We start from the raw sequence: 19,606 nt of genomic DNA on the forward strand, positions 1-19,606 counted from the left end.
TATGTGGGGGAAAAAAACATAAACAAGGGAAAATAATGAAACTGATTCTTCAGTTTGTGTACCTTCTGTAAACAGAGAAATATATCTTTCTCTAAATTCTTTCATCTACAACAATCAGAAGGGTTATATGTAACAGTAAGTAAAGAGCCAGAAGAGCTATTTCAGTTGATCTCCCCCTTTAAAAAAAAAAAAACAACAGTACTAGTTTCCTCACTTCAGAGAACCTTCCTAATGTAGTTTGACTGGGGTATAAACTCTGTCACTAACTTTTTACTATATTTATTTACATGTCCTAAAGCCACCCAGGGCTAGTTTTTGGGCTTGTGAAACCTGTTGTCCCAGCTGTGGTAGAGAGCAACTATGACTGACTTGATTCTGTGTGAGAAATAGCTGAACTTCTGCTGATGGTGCTAGGCCACTGCAAGCTCCTTCCCAGCCGGTAATGGGGCTGCCTACAACTTACTTTAGTTCCTTCTCTGAGCTGAGAATACAGCATCTGGACACAAACTTGGGAGTGGGGAGGAAGTGATCAGTAGAAAAGCCTACACAACTAGAGTTTCACAGGGGACAGAGAGAAGGGAAACCCAGACTTCTTCACAGGAGTAGCAGCATCTACCAGAGCCCAGGGGAGGAGGGGAACTGGAAAGGTAATTCCCAGTGAGGAGAGACACCCTATTGGCCCTCGGAAAGGAGACAGAATGAGATACAGAGGAAAAAAGGGAGCAGAAGAAATGGAGTAAAGAGGAAGCTACAACACTCTAGGGGGGAGAGAGCTGGGGAAGAGAGAATTGGGGGTGGGGAAAAAGCAAATATAGAAGATGGAGGAGGAGAGTCTGCTCTTGCAAAGAAATAAAAGGCAAACTTAATAAGTGTTATGGAGATAGAATGAACTGGAAGGAAAAATAAATGGGATAAAAATCCAAGGAAGGAGGACAAAAGTAAGTCTTCTCCATCCCTGGACACACACCCAGAACTCTTAGTTAGAACAGTGTATTAATTTGTGCTTTTTTAAACTGTATCTCTGGCCTACACTCTCCTAAGTTGAGGACAGAGGGGTTGAAAGATGGGTGGCTGTTTTCATCATTTGTACCAATGTTGCAGGATCCTCTAGCTAAGCAGAGAAAGGCAACAAAAGCTCTAATCCAGCACACTGCACTTGTTACACACATACACCCGGTGGGTTTAGGCCAGGCCAGTTAGACTGCTCCCTCTACAAGAAGGAAGGAGAAACAATGTAGAAGGCTGACAAAGAGTCAAAGCCTGTGATAAGAGAGGACTTCACCCATGACGTGCTGAGCATCTACTGCAAACCCTCAGCTCCCTTTGGTTTATGCGGGTGTTAAGGAGCACTCAGCACCTCACAGATGAGCTAATTGAATTTTTGAGACTGTTGGTAATTATTCTGCATGGACCCCGTGACAAGCAGCTGATCTCCATTTACCCAGCAGCAGAGGAAGCTGATGACAGCAGGAAAACTCTTTGCCTGTGCTCTTCAAAATGTAAGTTTCCTAAAGTTGACTAATAGGCTTCCCAAACTCTAAAAGCTGGCCCAGCTCCTGGGTTGGCTCAGCAACGACAAAGTAGTCTATTGCCAAGGCTTTTTGCTCCTGCCACATCTCTATATGGAGTTGTAGTTATCTGCCATCAAACTTTTGAAAGTGGGCAAACATATTAGGTGTCTCAGCGTTTAAATGTTCAGGTGGAGATGCTTGTGGACTAATTTTCAACTGGTCAACACTGCTCAAAATCAGGGCCCAACCTGTCTCAAGCTGGACACCTAAATCAAAGACCTATTTAAATTATGGATTGGCGCTGCATTTTTTAATGGAAAATGCTGGTTTAATCAAAATCTAAATATTTTTCAAAGAAGAGATTGACACTGAAAATTCGAAATGGAAAAAAATGTTTTAGAAAATTACTGGGATTTTGGACTTTCGTTTTGGATTTCAAAATTTCTTTTGAAATTTTCCTCACATTTATATTTTTATGTTGTTTCATGACATGTGAGTTGCAGTACTGTATAATGCACTAGTACAACTGGCATGTCAGGCTGACATGATAGTTAAAATATCCTGTTATTTTTGTTTTATTTTTAAACTCATTAAGGGCAGCTGCTAGTTAAACTGTTTCATTACAACACAAACAGGAGACGTTTCGACCTACAGAAGATAACATGTTTCAATTGGCACAAAGTCGCAGCTGCCCTTAATGAATTTTACAGTAGAACACTATAGCATAATATGACACGTCAATGGTACTACTAACAACCCTACATAGTGTTAACGTATACTGACAGGTTTCAGAGTAGCAGCCGTGCTAGGCTGTATTCGCAAAAAGAATTTCTTTTAACGTATACTGTTAACCCTAACCTAGCACTACTGACAGATCATGAAATAATGTAAAAATACAAAAGTAAGAGAATAAAACTAATGAAATAAAATCTGAAATGAAATTTTGAAACTCTGAAACAACATTCCAAAATCCTGAACACATTTTCCAAAACTGATTTTTTTGTTCAGGAAATTCCAATTTAAGGGACTTTTGATAATAGTTATTTTTGTTCTGAATTGTAATTAATTTTGTTGTTCAAATGTTGAAATTTGCCCCAAAGCGAAAATTCAGCATTTCGGCCAGGCCTACGATTGACCCTCCCTTGTCAACTCTTTGGTTCCAGATCTGACCTTGTTCTCTGCTTGTGAAGCACTGAGGGCCAGATTTACAAAGGGGTCTCTTAGGTGCCTGCTGCCCAGTAGAATTCACAGCCCAGAGTTAGGTGCTCAGGCTCTCCCTGGAGAGAATTAGGTGCCTAAGAAAGGGAACAAGAAGCCAGCAAGCTGAGCATGGAGCTGCCTAAGCTAGCCAGTAAACAATGCCACAGAGGAAGGGCCCTCCCTCTACTTGGGATTCTCAGCCATAAGCCCTCTCCTGGAGTTACATGTCAGCCACTTTAGGTAACCTATGCAAGAGAAAGAGGCACCCCCCCCACACACACACACCTTTCCCATGCCATTATAGCCCTATGGCTAGGGCACTTACCTGGGACATAGACAGCCTGTTTTCAAATCTCTGCTCTTTCTGATTTGTAGCAAGAACTTGAACTTAGGTCTGCTCATCCCAGGAGAGCGCCCAAGCTACACGCTGTTCTGGGGTGGGTCTCAATCTCTCCTGTTGAAACTGTTCCATTCAGTATGAATAATTAAATATTCATTAGGCCAAAGAAAAAAGTAGGACAAGATTGACTGTATATCCCAGTGGTTAGGGCATTCACCAGTGATGTGGGAGAATCAGGTTTGAGTCCCTGCTCCACATCAGGGATTCAAACTTGGGTATCTCCTATATCTCACATGCATATACTAGGCACTTACACATAGGCTCATCCCTGATGTCTTTTGTGTAAGGTAGGCATGCCAGCAAGACAGGCAAGAAAATGCTTACTTTGAGAATCCCACCAGAGCTTAGATGTGACAGGAACCAAACAGCTTGGCGGCATCAGGATTTAGGCAGCTTTGCATATGCCCACTGGCAGAAACATCGATGTCTATGCAGTTTAGGCACCTACTGGGGGAGGTGGTACCTGAGCAGTGGTTTTGTGAATGGCATTGGTGCCTAAATGTTGGACTTAGGTGCTGAAAGAGGTAGTTAGATAGATCCCTTTGTGGATCTAGCCCCAAGTACCTTTTTGGGTGCTATATAAATACGAAATATCACCTTGCTTTTTGCAGGTGCTGTATCCTTTTCTCCTGAAATATCAATGTGCTGACAACTCACTGAGGTACCATTAGACTTGATTATTAAATACAGAAATGACAACCACAAATTATGACTTTGCAAAAATATGATTGCTCTCTCATCTAAGGTTAAAGCACATGTTTACAAACTGGAATCTGAAGCACTGTTTGCAGACTGCAATCAGAGAAACATTTTGATTGAGTATTTATTACACACAGCAAATACCAAAAAAAATCATGACTTTCATTTCCTGTAGAACAGATGTTTGCTAGCAATTTTAGACTAAACCTGAAGGAAGTATTGTGAACTCTTGAAGCTGGTGTTACACTTACTGCAACTGAGCATATTGCCAGGAAAAATGCTGAAGATATTTTTGAACATTGGTGAAAGAGAATTTGCATTTGTACCATTTATTGTGCACTGTAGGGTCAAGTGACTTAAAAGTAGTAATCACAATTTGCAAAAGGGGCTGGAAATATTGGGTTCCTCAATTTTTGGGTACCCATGTGATGCCTTAAAAGGATCTGCTTTTTAGGGTGATCCTTTTTAGGTTCCTCAAATTGGGCACCCCAAAACAGAAATACCCAAAATCACTTCTTAAATTTTAGGCCATTCAGTGTTCAACAAGTTCTGAGCCTCATCTCTGAGGCGTGAATGTCCTTCATTCCCACTTAAATCAATGGGAGCGGAAGGCTTGTAGCATTTGGCAGGAGCCGCTCAGTACTTCATAGAATTGGGGGCCTCCTTTGCTGAACGAGTTTGATCTCCTGCTCATGCGTCCATATAAAGCTGTTTCTCTTTGTTTCTTGCAGATGCTCTAATAAAACCCACTTACTCTCACCCACCCGGAGGATTAGTTCAGTAAGTGGGGTACTGTTTGTTTGTGCACACGCATTGCACTGAGATTTGAGGTGATTGAAGATAGGCTGAGAGCAACATGTGGCACATTCTGAAGCCATGTAGCACGCACTGACCTGGGCTGAGTGGGTAGATCTCATTATCAGCTCCGAAGAACAGATTTCGTGTCAGCTTGCGAGGATCAATTTTCTGAGGGGTGGAAGACGCAGGACAGAGAGAGAACCTGCGACGAAGAAAATTCTCCTCCTTCATGGCATGAGCAGTAGGGGTTTTCTAAAAGGAAGGGACAGAAATAATAACAGTTAACGCCAAGACACAAGAAACCAAAGTTTCACAGGCAGATGACTCTGCTTCTTCAGAGCTACCTCAGCAGAGCACTGATTCAATTTTTAGAATGCCAGAGAGCTATGCAAACAAACTGCTATATTAGGAGGAACAGCCAAATTCCTGTTCTTCTGATTCTTGGCCATTCACGAACGGTGGGGAAGTGGAGTGACACTGGTACAAACTCCCGTTCATGGATCCGGCCAGTGTAACATCCATTCCTTTACGAGGCTCTGAAGATAACTCCTAGGTAACGGTTACTTCCTGGACCTAGCAAGAGCAGAACACTGAATTGCTTTGCTACCTTTTTTAAAAAGCAGGTTCTGGCTTTAGGCGGCACTCACTGAGACCAGAGTCCAGTCTAGGGTATAAAGAGGAAGACCCCCTGCCAGGATGCTGATATGAGTGTCTTGAGCTGCACAGGGACCGAGCACCGGAAAGGCAGTGTCCTTCCTGCCCGATTTCTTCATACAGCACATTTGAGCAGCATCACGTTTTCTTTCTAATGGCCATTAGATCAGCTTCAACGTTTGACCAATAGGGGTAAGCGCTGCCCCTCTCTTGGGCTACAGAACAGCATTCATCTTCCTGAAAACCTCCCTGCGCCTCAGTACAAAAGCTGGGTAGTGCTGTGCTATCTACCACTGCGCACCTGAAGCACAGATTATCCTGACTGGAATTAAAGGTTTCTTTTATACCTTTCTGACAAGCAGTTCTTTTTCACTCATCACAATGGGGTATTATGATCATCGCCCTGATTTCTAGGCTTTATTCTCCCTCTGATGTGCAACTGGCGGCAGAGTTCTCATGAGCAGCGATGAGAGTTAACTTTGCCTTCAGAGTTTGCAGAAGGGAATACATAGTATGTTTTCTCTAACAGGATGAATTATTGCATGAGAAAGAGATCTTGGGGGAGACCCACTAGAATTTCAGGGCACTGTTTCCTGAAAAATGGCCTGTAAGTTTGCCCATCTCTTCATGCTGTGAAGTAATAATGTGCCAGCTCTTTGGGGGTTGGACTAGATGACCTCCTGAGGTCCCTTCCAACCCTGATATTCTATGATTCTATGGTACAGCTGAGGATAACACAGCGGAAACAGCTCCCAGCATGATTTAAAGCAGCCTAGGGGCTCTTTAAATTACACTGGCTGAACTGATACCACATGGACCACTGGACTGGCTGAGGGTCATGGGGGATGCTGTGCACTCCAGCCTGCTACTGGGAAAACCGCCTCCCTGCACCTGAAACCCTCCCCACTCCATCGCTGATAGGAGAAGCCTCAACTGCCCCTTCAGGGGAGCTTTTCACTACTGAGGCAGTACAAAGCAGGCAGGGTGGGGGGCAAGAATCTAGCACAATGTGAGAAAACATCCTCTCGTATTTTGCTGGGGCTGTCTCTGGCACCTGCTATGTTGATCCATATAGGAAGCAATTACAATAATAATGTTTTTTGAGTAAAATAGCACTTACACGGCCAAAAGGTAAGTGTGAGCCAGGAATCTATTGGTGCCAACTGGTAATGGGCACCAGAGGGGGTGCATAAGGGTCTTGCATGTACAACCTAGTTCACCAAAGAGTGTCATGTGAGGTCTCAAATAAAAGCCAGTGTCACATGGGTCATAACTGCCATAGCTCCCTACATAACATCCTTACATATGTTTTGCAATGTATATACACTGAAAATTACGTTCTGAAAGTCTGTGTCTAGGGACTGGTCACCAGCAAAGGTAAAAAACGGGTTTTCTTTCAGACAAGAAATGCTAATCTATCCCGCTGTTTACATGTCAATTAGGTATTGTACGGTTCACAATGGGTCTCTTCTCACCAGTCTGAACTGAAAGCTAATGAAGGATTTTGTGAAAACATCAAAGAGAGGAAGGTCACAGGAAGAAGTAAACAGTGGAGGGGCGGGGGGCGGGGGAGGCGTGCACATCAGAGGTCTGCTCACGTATATTTGGTGGACATAGAAGACACTCTGGCATCCTTCAGCTAGGAAGTAAGCGGGGTGAGTTTGCTTCATGAAAAAGGGGGTCTCATCAAGACTTCGTTGAAAATGCTGGTGAAAACTTTGGGTGAGATAAGCTTCTTTAGACAGCGAGCTGGACTTGTTAGTTAAAGTTTAATCTCTAGAAAGCGTGATCTTCTTTATACATTATCATTTGCTTCCACTCTTCATACTCACTGTCATTTGAACCCCTGATCTTTGATAATCAGTTTATTCTTGTTTGCACTATAAATATATATAAGAGCTGTGCGTTTAATAGAGCTTTGTTCCAAGGGATAAGAAATAAATTGCGGTGTATTGTTCCTTTCAGGGAGCCCCAGGCCTGGTAATTCTGTGCCAGTTCAGTGGGTACGGGGCTGGACGCTAAAGGGAACATAGGGAGGAGTTGGGCCTAATGCTCCCCTGTAGAGAGAGTGAGGCTTGGAAGGCGGTGCTTGTGTTGCTTGAGGCTGGTGGTTTAAGGGAACTCATGCATAGACCAGACTTTCTTCACACTTAGGGCAGGTGGTGACGACGTGTCTCACAATCCTGGGGAGTGTCACAGTAAGAAAGATGTTTCCTTTCTTCCCCATGGACCAATTTTAGGGCATGTGAACCAAATTTACTATGCACTATTACAGTGGTTCTCAAAGCCAGTCCACCGCTTGTTCAGGGAAAACCCCTGCCGGGGCTGGACTGGTTTGTTTACCTCCCGCGTCCGCAGGTTCGGCCGATCGCGGCTCCCACAGGCCGCGGTTCGCCGCTCCAGGCCAATGGGGGCTGCAGGAAGCAGCGCGGGCCAAGGGACGTGCTGGCCACCCTTCCCGCAGCCCCCATTGGCCTGGAGCAGCGAACCACGGCCAGTGGGAGCCGCGATCGGACGAACCTGTGGACGCGGCAGGTAAACAAACCGGTTTGGCCTGGCAGGGGCTTTCCCTGAACAAGTGGCGGACCGGCTTTGAGAACCACTGCACTATTATATGCATTTTTACAGAAGCAAGGGCAGGGTCATCCAGAACAATGAGTTCAGTGTTGGTCTTGAGTTCTAATCCCACCTTTTCCCCCTGACTCACTCTGTGATCACTTCACCTTTCTTGCCTTTAGTTTCCCCATCTGTAAAATGGGGATAACTTCACTTACCTCACAGACGATGAATTAAGGTCTGTACAATGCTTTGAGCATACAGAGTTCTCTAAACTGCTAAATATTATTGTTATTTACCCTTCTGGAAAGCGGATGTAAAATGCTAAGGAGTCACAGTAGTAGCATTTCATTGTGACTACTTTGCATGGGTATCCATGAACACAGTGGAGAATCAGTCCCAGTATTTGCTTTTGGGAGACAGAACAGCTCATTCTTAGATGGACCTGAGCCACAAAGTCCAGATCCAAACTGCTCCAAAGGTTTGAGAGAGTGCTGAGCCAGTGTTTCAGTTTGGGTCCCATTCAGATTGAGAGAATAATTGTATGGGGATGCTGACAGATCCATTTGTTGTGTAAATTTCTACATTCTGACTATAGAGTATTTGGGGAGTAACATTAAATTCAAAGTTAATTTAAATAGAAAGAAAAGGAAAATGCATCTATTCACATCACATGGAAAAATATTTAAAAATAACATGGGCTTAAATAACTCTTTTTAGAATACTCACACTGAGATATTTTCTGTCTCCATTCCCAGAAAGGCTGTCTGAACTTTCCACCTTTGGAATTGCTTTTAAGATGCCACAAGCAAAAGCAAACCCTTGGCATTTTCTCCCCAAATAACATTGGCCCAGACAGGCCAATTTTATCAAACTGAGCTACAAGAAATCATTCAGAAACATAATGTCCACCCAATGGAAAGAAGGCTAGGGAATAAGTGACAAGCTTTAACTCTATTTTCCATTTGTCTCTTATCACTTGTCCCTTTCACTGCAGAATTTCTCTTTGATTTTTTAATAGAAAGCTGAGAATGTGCATCGCTTCATCTCAGCAATAACACAAGAGACTCATTTCTAGACCTGTGGGCCTGCTCCCATTGAAATCAATGGCAAAACTTCTACGGACTCCAATAGGAGCACTGTTCTGTATTTGCTTAGGCCAGGTGGAATACATTTACTTTCAAAATATTTATCTACCGTATATACATATTTATTATGACAATGGGGCACATGTTTTATACACTACTGTGTTCTTCATTTATTATTTTGCATCACTTAGCCACAGAAAAACTCTCATTATTATGAAGTTACTCTCTCTTTCTTCCTTATACATACTGAGGGGACTTGTTTGCAGCAAGGACCATTCGTGTCCCTGTCAGCTGTGGGAAGCTACTGGGTGACAGTGTACTAACAGATTTCCCTCAGTGTACAATTTGTACAGGCTGTACCTTTTATTTATCACATCATAACCTTGCAACAACAACACATGTCCTTGTGACCATGAAGATTGATTCCTGTTATTCCCTCTAAATAGGGCTCCCTGACGCAAAGCATCTCCATTGCCTACTTGTTCAGAATGCAGCAACACATTTGTCCACTGGTTTGAACTCGTGATCGTATTCGCACACCACGCATTCTCTCTGCTGGCCTCCTTTCAAGTGATGGATTGGTTTCACATTGCTACTGTTGGTTTATAAAGCTCTTAAGGATGTAGTCTGTAGTCCCTGGCTATATTTGAGACTTCACCCTTGAGCCTCATCCTGATAAGCATCTGTCCTCATGCACCATCTACCTTTTAGTGACCCCATCATTGCAACTTAAATTTGACAGGTGACAGGACCTTTTCTGTGTTGGACCCTAGGGTGTAGAAACTCTCTGCGCCAGATTCACTTCTTCCTTATTTTTCGTATAGTATAGAAGACAGATGTTGACTTGGGTTCTTAGAGTATGTCTACACTGCAATTAAAAACCTGCCGCTGGCCTGTGCCACCTGACTCAGGCTTGCAAAGCTCAGGCTAAGGGGCTGTTTAATTGTAGTGTAGACGTTCAAGCTTGAGCTGCAACCTGAGCTCTGGGACCCTCCCACCTTGCAGGATCCTAGAGCCCGTATTGCAGCAAAAGCCTGAATGTCTACACTGCAATTAAACAGCCCCTTAGCCCAAGTCCTGTGAGATCGAGTCAGCTTGCACGGGCCACCCACAGGTGTCTAATTGTAGTGTAAAATACCTCTAGATTTCATTTCTCAAGAATGTGAAGAGTTTGGTTCCCATGACGATTCCTCGGCAATGGGCTGAGATATGCAGACTTAACTTGCTAGAGGCAGAGAATTTTACTCCATTCCCAAGCTCAGTGCACAATGCAGTAGAAAAGACATGAAATGATTTTGTGTTTGTGTGTGTGTGAACACTTTATTGTTTGGGGTCATTCAAATTCCTTTAGCTAGTTGGGATTACATAATGTATTTGTAATTTTTATAGCTGTCCATATGTGCTCTCCTGCCTGTTTCTGTCTAGAGTTATATAGCGCTCCTGAGACCTCTGGGTAATACACACTTGCAGGCACCAGAGGCAACGTTTTCAGAACTGACCTGAGTGGGAACTACTGGGTGTTGAGCACATTTGAAAATCAGGCCCTAATTTAGATGCCTAAATATGGATTTAGGATAGGTTACCATACGTCCGTATTTTCCCGGACGTGTCCGACTTTTTAGTTCTTAAATCGCCATCTGGGAGGAATTTTTAAATATCTAAAAACATCCGGGAAAATAGGGACGTATGGTAACCCTAGATGGGAGTTGCCGGAGCCGCGGAGCGGGGCTTGCAGGCGCTGGCAGCGCACAGAGAGCCCTCCCGCAACCCGACCCTAAGAGCCGAGGGACCTGCCGGGGGGCGAGGAGGGGAGTCCCGGCGGTGCTTACCTGGGGCGGCTCCCAGGAAGCATCCGGCAGGTCCCTCTGGCTCCTCCTAGGGTCGGGTCGGGGGGCTCTCTGCGTGCTGCTGGCGCCTGCAAGCCCCGCTCCACAACTCCGCCAGCTCCCATTGGCTCTTTTCCCGGCCGATGGGAGCCCCAGAGCTTGCGCTTGTGGCAGGCGCAGCATGCGGAGACCCCTTGGCTGCCCCGATCCTAGGAGCCGAGGGACCTGCGGCAGGAGCGGTGAGTAGGTGAGTGGGGGGTGGGGGATGAAGAGGCGAGCGGCGAGGGAGCCAGCAGTGGGCGGGGAGGGTGAGGGGGCTGGCAGTGAGCCAGCGGCAGGCGGGGGTTCTCAGGGCAAGCATGGGGGTTTCTGGCAGGGGAGTGAGGAGGTGAGTCGCAGGTGGCGAGTGGTGACTGGGGGACTGAGGAGTGACTCAGCAAGCCAGCTGCAGGCCAGGGGGTGAGGAGGGGTGCGGTGGTGGGGCCGAGTGGGGATGGGGCGGGACTTGGGGCAAAGTGGGGGTGGACTGTGGGCAGGGCTGACAACACCCCAATGTGGAGTGTCCTCTTTTTTGAATGTTCAAATATGGTAACCCTAATTTAGGAGGCTAATTTAGCTTTCTGCTTTTGAAAATCCTGGACAATGCATAAGGCTCTGTTACTCTAGTGCCACAGTGGGGAAGGAGAACTGAGGAATATTCATGTCATCTGATCTTTGCTGATCTTCCTGCCAAGAACTTTCCACTGATTTGTCCCTAGGCCTCATTTTCACTCCTCCTCAAAACTGCACAGGAAGCCCCTGCAGACTTGTGTCTTGTGCCATGCTCAGGATGTGCGCCTCTTGCATGAGTTCCCGAATTCTGCCCATCCAACAGCAGTATTGCACTGGTTCCTCCATGTATGAGGTGCTTAGCACCCATAGATCCAGAGCAGATTTTGCCCGTGAGAGAAACTTTCACGTATGGAACTCACTTTGCTTCCCACAAATGACATTCCAAACCCATTGCTACTTGAGAGGGGTCAAAAGGGGAATGGCAGGTGTGAAGCCCTTTGAATTTGAAAGGGAGTGGCTGGATTTCAATCTCCAAAACTAAACCCACCTCTATTGTTTTAGTTCCAGGTCAGATCCAACATTGGAAGAGGCCAGTTTTGTGGTTCGAATTTGGATGTGGGTGCAATTTCACAAGAACAAGTGATCCTGTGAGATTTCCACCATTCTAGATGACCAAAATCTCATTAAATCAGCTGCTCTCCTGAGATAGGGCAGGGTGTGGGTCCAAGAGGTATGGGTCAATTTCGATTAGCGCACACAGTCCCTAACTGGGCATGTTTTATATAATTTACTCCTGCCACTGTCCAGAATAATCTATATGAGATGGGAGTGGGGGCTGTGTTTAGACTGTAACCAATTCAGAACACAGGCTCATATTAATGTTGCCTTTGCAGCACTGATATATGACCATCTGGACCCAAAAATCAACTGGGGCCTGAATTTGGCCCTAGGATTTCAGCTGAAGAATATGAAACATCAGAAGGGAACTTCCAAGCACAAGCACTCTTGTTTTTTGGGCCTGAACCAAACACCTTGGATTTGGACATTACATTATTGCTATTGGTTTTAGGGGGAGTTGAATTATTTTGAAATCCTAGCCCAGATCTAGATATGTATTTTGGAGCTTGCTCCAAGCTGAAACAACCCCCTAGTTTTGAAAATATGGAGAGTGGGTTTCAAAATCTAGATCAGATTAATAGATTTTAAGGCCAAATGGGACCCTTATGAACATAGCCTGATTGCTTGTGTAATACTGGGTGAAGAATTTAACACAGTAATTCCTTCATCGAGCACATATTTTGGAAAGACATCTAAACTTGATTTAACGACTCCAAGTGATGGAGAATCCACCACATGTCTAGGTAAGCTTTACTAATGGTTAATTATCCTCACTTAAAATTTACACCCTATCTCTAGCCTTAATGTATCCAGCTTTAGCTTCTAGACATTGGAACTTGTCATGTCTTTGGTAGATTAAAGAGCCCTCTACCGTATTTTGTAGGTCAGGCCACTTAAAACATCCTTGGAATTTGTTAACATTATAGATGACAATTTCCTAACTCATAAAAAGTTGCAGTCAGCATGGGGAAATCTTTATTAGGCCTTGTCCTAACAGGTCAAGAGGAACTGATCACAGAACTAAAAATTAATGGGTAGTTTAGGTACAAGAGATCATGACTTGATCACATTTATAAATGTGTAAGCAGAATAAAGACACACACACACACACACACAGTGCTTTACTAGGGCTAATTTCACAAAGCTGGAAACAATTATGAGCCAAATCAGCTGTTAGGAAGAATTTTTCAGAAAAATGTGAATGATAATTGGGAATCATTTAAGAACACCATACTAGATGTCCAAAAATCAGAACCCCACAATTGAGGAAGAAGGGCCGTCTTGGTTTAAAAAACCGACCTAATTAGAGGGGAAGCAGAGGCAACAAATGGAAGAAAGGGGAAGTTGACAGTAATTAATATAAATCAGAAGTTAGTAATTATAGAAAACTGATCAGGAAAGCAAAGGGACACAAGGAAAAATCTATGGCCAGCAGAGTGAAGGACAATAAAAAGGAGTTTTTAAAATATATTGGGAACAAAAAGAATCCTGACAATGGCATTGTCCATTATGAGCTGGAAATGGTAGAATTATCAATAATGATAAAACAAAAAAGGCAGAAGTGTTCAATAAATATTTCTGGTTTGTATTTGGGGGAAATAACAGATGACATAGTCTCATCAGATGGTGATGATAACACTTTTTCCATTCTACTAATATCTTTGGAGGATGTTAAACAGAAGCTACTAAAGTCAGAACTTTTTAAATCAGCAGGTCCAGATAACTTGAACCCAAGAATTTTAAAAGAGCTGGCTGATAGCTTGCTGGACCATTAATGCTGATTTTCAATAAGTCTTCGAGCACTGGGGAAATCCCAGAAGACTGGAAGAAAGCTAATGTTGTACCAATTTTTTAAAACGGTAAATGGAATGACCCAAGTAACTATAGGCCTGTCAGACAGACATAGCTCCTGAGCAAGATAATGGAGCAACTGATACAGGACTTGATTAATCATTAAAAGGGAGTAATATAATTAAGGCAAATCAGCATGGGCTTATGAAAAATAGATCCTGTAAATCTAACTTGATTTTTTTTATGAGATTACAAGTTTGGTTGATAAAAGTAATACTGTTGACGTAGGATACTTGTACTTCTGTAAGGCATTTGACTTGGTATCACACAACATTTGATTAAAAAACTAGAACAATATAAAATTAAATATAAAATATGAAATTAAATGGGTTAAAAACTGGCTAACTGATAGGTCTCAAAATGTCATTGTAAATGGGGAATCGTCATCAATCATGAGTGTTTCCAATGGGGTCCCGCAGGGATCAGTTCTTGGTCCTATGCCATTTGCCATTTTTTATCAAGAAAACATAAAATCATCACTGATAAAAGTTTGCAGATGACACAAAACTTGGGGGAGTAGTAAATAATGAAGAGGACAGGTCAGTGATACAGAGTGATCTGGATCACTTGTTAAACTCTGTGCAAGCAGCTGATATGTATTTAAATATAGCTAAATGCAAATGTATACATCTAAGAACAAAGAACATAGGCCATACTTACACGATGGTGGACTCTATCCTTGGAAGCAGTGTCTCTGAAAAAGATTTGTGGGTCATGGTGGATAATCAGCAGAACATCAACTCCCAATGTGAAACTGTGGCCAAAAGAGCTAATGGGATCCTAGGATGCATAAATAGAGGAATCTCAAAGAAGAGCAGAGAGGTTATTTTACCTCTCTGTTTGGCACTAGTGTGACCACTGCTGGAATACTGTGTCCGGTTCTGCTGCCCACAATTCAAAAAGGATGTTGATACACTGTAGAAGGTTCAAAGAAGAGCCACAAGAATGGCTAAAGGATCAGAAAACACCTTCAAGTGCTAGACAAAGAGCTCAATCTATTTAGCTTAACAAAAGGAAGGTTAAGGGTGACTTGATTACAGCCTATATCTACATAGGAACAAATATTTAATAATGGGCTCTTCAATCTAGCAAAGAAAGGTAGAACATGATCCAAAGGCTGCAAGTTGAAGCTAGACAAATTCAGACTGGAAAGACTATGTAAATTTTTGACAGTGAGGGTAATTAACCAGCGGAACAATTTACCAAAGGTCATGATAGATTCTCTATCACTGGCAATTTCTAAACCAAGATTGGAGGTTTTTCTAAAAAATACATTCTAGGAATTGTTTAGAGAAAGTTCTGTAGTCTCTGTTATACAGAAGGCCAGACTAGATGATCATAGTAGTCCCTTCTGGCCTTGGAAGTTATGAATCTCCAGCTTTCCACCATGTTCTTGACCATAAAGATGAGGGAAGAGAAATACAGAGAATATTGACAGCACTGCTCCTAAATAGAATAGTTTTCAAGGTTGCCCATTAGGTGTCAGTAGCTCTTTAAGAGAGTCAACATAAAATTAATGAGAGCTGTGTACCTGGTTCCCAATGTCCAGGGCTTGAACAAGGGGAAACACTCCAGTCACCAAACTGAACCCACTGAACCAAACTCTTATAAAATAGAAGGCAATGAACATGACAGGACCTGGTGTGCCTGGTGCTGTCTTTAGTCCATAAATGAATTCACCAGTAAATACAAACCAATGAAGAGGCAAACAAGTAAGAGTACTGCATAGGCTGTTCAGAGGTGCTGAATGCCCACAGCTTCCCTTGAACTGAATGGGAGCTGTCAATGCTCAGCATCTCTGAACAGCGGGCCCATTTTGGGTGGTCACGATGACTGCTATATTTATAATAGATAAACAATGGCACACACAGGTGCAGTGAAGCCCTCCGTGATGCACATGGTGCTTTCTGCACCTGTGGAGGAAGATGGCAGAAGGTTTCAGCTTTTAGCATCAAGCTAGGCAGCTCTGTCTTCACACTTTCTGGGTTGCTGATATGTAATTACCAAGTAGCTAGACACTGCACGGACATTATGCTGTCCATACTTTGTGCTAACTGGTGGGTAGATTGGTTTGCTTACTGTCATTTACAGGGTTTAAAATAGATTGGAAATATGCACATCTCTATAAATAGTTAATTAAAGGTCTGGCATAGCCTTTCCTGACTGTGTTAGTGAAAGGGGAGTATTTGATTTTATTCAAGGCTTGTTTCAAGCACTGTTCTCTTTTTCTGGTGATTAAATTTTCTCAGATATTAAATTAAACTATATATTGTATTCACAGTAGTAATTCAATCTCTAGAATCTGCATTGAAAAGGAAGATGAAATGTAAAGAAGATGACATTTCCTGATTCAATTAACTCTAGGAGGCAAAATTTCCATGTTCAAAAAAGCAAGGCAGATTGTTAGCTTATGCATTTTTGCTATTATAGACCCATCAGAGTAAAGATTCAGAATAGTCACGAACCAGAAAACAGTGAGCTATATCTCCAGCTGGTGTAAATCGTCGTAGCTGTTATGACTTTAATTGATCTTTGCCAATTTACATCAGCTATAGCAGTGTGACCAATGTTAAATGTCCCTGAATTCCACTTCAGGATGCTATTCCTAAAATATATGTCTAGCTACAGGATAGAAAATTGGAGAAATGCCCACCTAATCACAGCTCAATAAAAAGAAAGGAGTAGTATAGTGAATTCTGCCTCCCCAGACAAATTCTCCTCAATTAATCCACCTGTTTGGGTGGAAATATGGCAAAGTACACACCTGATAGCAGAAAAAAGAAATCCAGCATATTGCAGATTACACGTAGCCTTTTGTGATCCTGTACCATACTTTGGAGACCTGAACAAATAAAGTTTTATAACAAGTTTCAACACAAGCTGCAGCAGGTTGGGTACAAGTCAGAACATGCCAGCTGGACACTTAAGCTTGCGTACAGTATGAGATGCATACCAAGGAGATGAAACTTGTTTGATTTTTCAAGCTTGGGATCTAAACTCTTGCATATATGTGAGATTTGTCTATTTGCTGTCTGTGGCAGGGTGCTGCTGCAAACACACCTAATCAGCCCCTGCCATGCCAGCCCCAACCAAGGGGGATAGATTGAGGCTGGTTGAAAAGCCTTTTGTCTGCCTGGCGATTGGCAACACCTGCCACCCTGACAGGCAGGAGTTACAAAGGCTGGGAAGGGGCCAGAAGGAGGGAGGCAGCCAGAGAGAGAGAGAGAGAGGTCAGTCAGGGAGGAAGGTGGATGCCCTCTAGTTGGTTACTGACCCAGTCTGCAGTAGGGGAGAAACCTGTAAGGATTGTATATAGTTGGACACTGGTGGTAGGAAAATGCTTAAAGAATAAAGGACACGGGTGTTGCACAGAACTGAAGTCTCCCTGGACTTATTTGGGAGGGCAACTGGGCCCCAAAGAAGAGGGGCCAGCCATGCACCCTGTGACGCTGTCATATACCAACACACTGGATTGTACAAGTAAAACTCGTTTCTCCCAGCTAGGATGTTCAGAGTCATTCCAACTATGGAAAAATGTATAAGCAGCCAAGGAAAATTGAATCTTTGAGACTGTCTTTTGATCAACACTCTTCTTCTAACAGCAATGGACTACCTTCCTCACAAGTTATCACAGTTTAGGAGTTCCTCTTAATACAGATTATATTACTAGAATCCAGGTAAATTAATTACAGTAAACCAGACCCTCAGCTGGTGTCAATCAGCATAGCTCCATTCCATGACAACTGACCTCACCTGAGTATCTGGCCCATTGTATTTACACTGAGATTATTTTCACTCAGGCAATAAACTTTGCAGATATATGAATTTTAGCAATAATTACAAGTATCAGAAAGCAAAACCACAATGTAATTGTATGGTAATTACATGTGACCGACCATTTTCACGTATAACCGGCTCAATGTTACAGCTCAGGTTGTAACGACGACTCGTTTTTTAATAGATGTATAATATTCCTTGGGAATTAGCTCAGTCATCAGATAATTGGCTAGAGCCACTTGGAAACTGTTCATGTCTAGTATGGCTTGACCCGGAAGAACATCTTATGAATCACCTTTGGATTGGATAAACATTTACTATGAGTAGGCACTAAACTGATACCAAAGCAATATGGGACTAGGCTTTAGATGACAGAACAGCTTTCCCTTTCCTTTGATTTATCATTGTATCAGTAGTACCATGTCTGGTCTCATGCTGGGAAACGTACTGCTTTTCAAGCTATGTCTTTCCATTTGTTGTGTCCTTACTTTCTGTTCATTCAGACAACTTTTACTCCCTGGACCTCTTTCCCTTAGCATAGACATTTTAAATCCAGCTTTAATGATGTGAAGCAGGAAGAGGAAGAAGAGAGAGGAGGACAGAAATAACCTTCTCACAACTGCTACTCTTATGACATTTGGTACCACACACCTCCCTAGTCATCTCCTAAGGAAGAATCTCCTTCCTTAGAAGTTTTTAAGGTCAGGCTTGACAAAGCCCTGGCTGGGATGATTTAATTGGGGATGGGTCCTGCTTTTGAGCAGGGGGTTGGACTAGATGACTTCCTGAGGTCCCTTCCAACCCTGATATTCTATGATTCTATGATTCATCCTATGCAGAACTGGGATCCAGTGGCTTGAAGTAGTGTCGTCAGGGGACATCGTTTGATGAAAACAAAATCAGGAATGAATCCTATGCACATTTCCTTTAACATGTTCCTGACTAGGCCAGGACAGCAGCCTAAGGCAATCAGTTTTATCAGTGTGACGACAGAAATCTGGAAGAATCAGCCAAAAGCGAATCTTACTGAAGACCGCCCAGGTGGCATCCCATTTTAAGTATTAATTACAATCTGACCTTAAGCGGGTGGGATGAAAGGGATGAAGAACACCGCAGTGGACCTTATTTTAAATGGCAGGTTTCAGAGTAGCAGCTGTGTTAGTCTGTATCAGCAAAAAGAACAGGAGTACTTGTGGCACTTTAGAGACTCACAAATTTATTAGAGCAAAAGCTTTTGTGGGCTACAGCCCACTTCACCGATGAAGTGGGCTGCAGGCCACGAAAGCTTATGCTCTAATAAATTTGTGAGTCTCTAAGGTGCCACAAGTACTCCTGTTCTTATTTTAAATGGATCTAATGTATTTACAGTAAATGTTAACTATATGATCATCCTTTGTTTTGCCTTGAATTAATTGCCATTTCCTCAGTGAACATTACACTGGGAGTTTATTGCTTATCCTTTCTAAGAATTAGAGCTGGGTTTGGAGGGGTCATTGGAATAAATGCTCCAGGGCTTTTACATCCACTTTTTCATTTCCTCTGACCTTTCAACATGTAAATTGATTGTTGTGCAGAAGCCCATTAATTTAACAAAGCACATTACATTTTCCACTCGCATTATGGGACACATTCCTGACTTAGCAATTTTACTGGTTGTCCTTTTGCTAACTGCAGAAATCAGACCTCAATTATCACAATTAAAGCTAGTATATGTGCATTAATCACTTCTCCTCATAAAAGGGTTCATCTGCAGGTTTCTGCCCTTTAGAATATCACTGACAATACAGCCTGTCTAACAAACTACTCCAGAATGGCGAGGTGGTTTATAGATACCTTTCACCTGATGTTGGTAACAACTTTCTCTATTATCTTTCTTCTACATCCTTCATTTTATTTTCAGCAAATTGAGCTTTTTATTAATGTCTTTCAGGCCCTGATTCAGGAAAGCACTCAGCATATGCTTAATTTTATGTTCCAGAACATGATTAATGTTAAGCATGTGCTTAACTGCTTTCCTGAATCAGATCCTTAGTTCTTTAGTCCTGTGTTATATGTTGACCAGAACACAACTAAAAA

General features: G+C 42.9%; 1 protein-coding gene across 7 annotated transcripts in view; it reads right to left on the reverse strand.

The window, feature by feature from the left end:
- Positions 1-19,606, reverse strand: part of OSBPL5 (oxysterol binding protein like 5) — a 219,433-nt gene that overhangs the window by 95,748 nt on the left and 104,079 nt on the right. For 6 of the 7 annotated variants that reach the window (XM_084630039.1, XM_084630041.1, XM_084630040.1 and 3 more), the window contains one exon: positions 4,704-4,860. In XM_084630039.1, the coding sequence (XP_084486165.1) occupies positions 4,704-4,839 (136 nt within the window). In that variant the 5' untranslated portion in view covers positions 4,840-4,860. Of the gene's footprint in view, positions 1-4,703; positions 4,861-19,606 lie in introns of those variants that run through there. The other variant, XM_084630043.1, reaches the window with a different exon arrangement.

This window comes from Lepidochelys olivacea, assembly GCF_965140295.1.
Source record: "Lepidochelys olivacea isolate rLepOli2 genome assembly, chromosome: 6".
In the NCBI taxonomy this organism is placed as follows: Eukaryota; Metazoa; Chordata; order Testudines; family Cheloniidae; genus Lepidochelys; species Lepidochelys olivacea.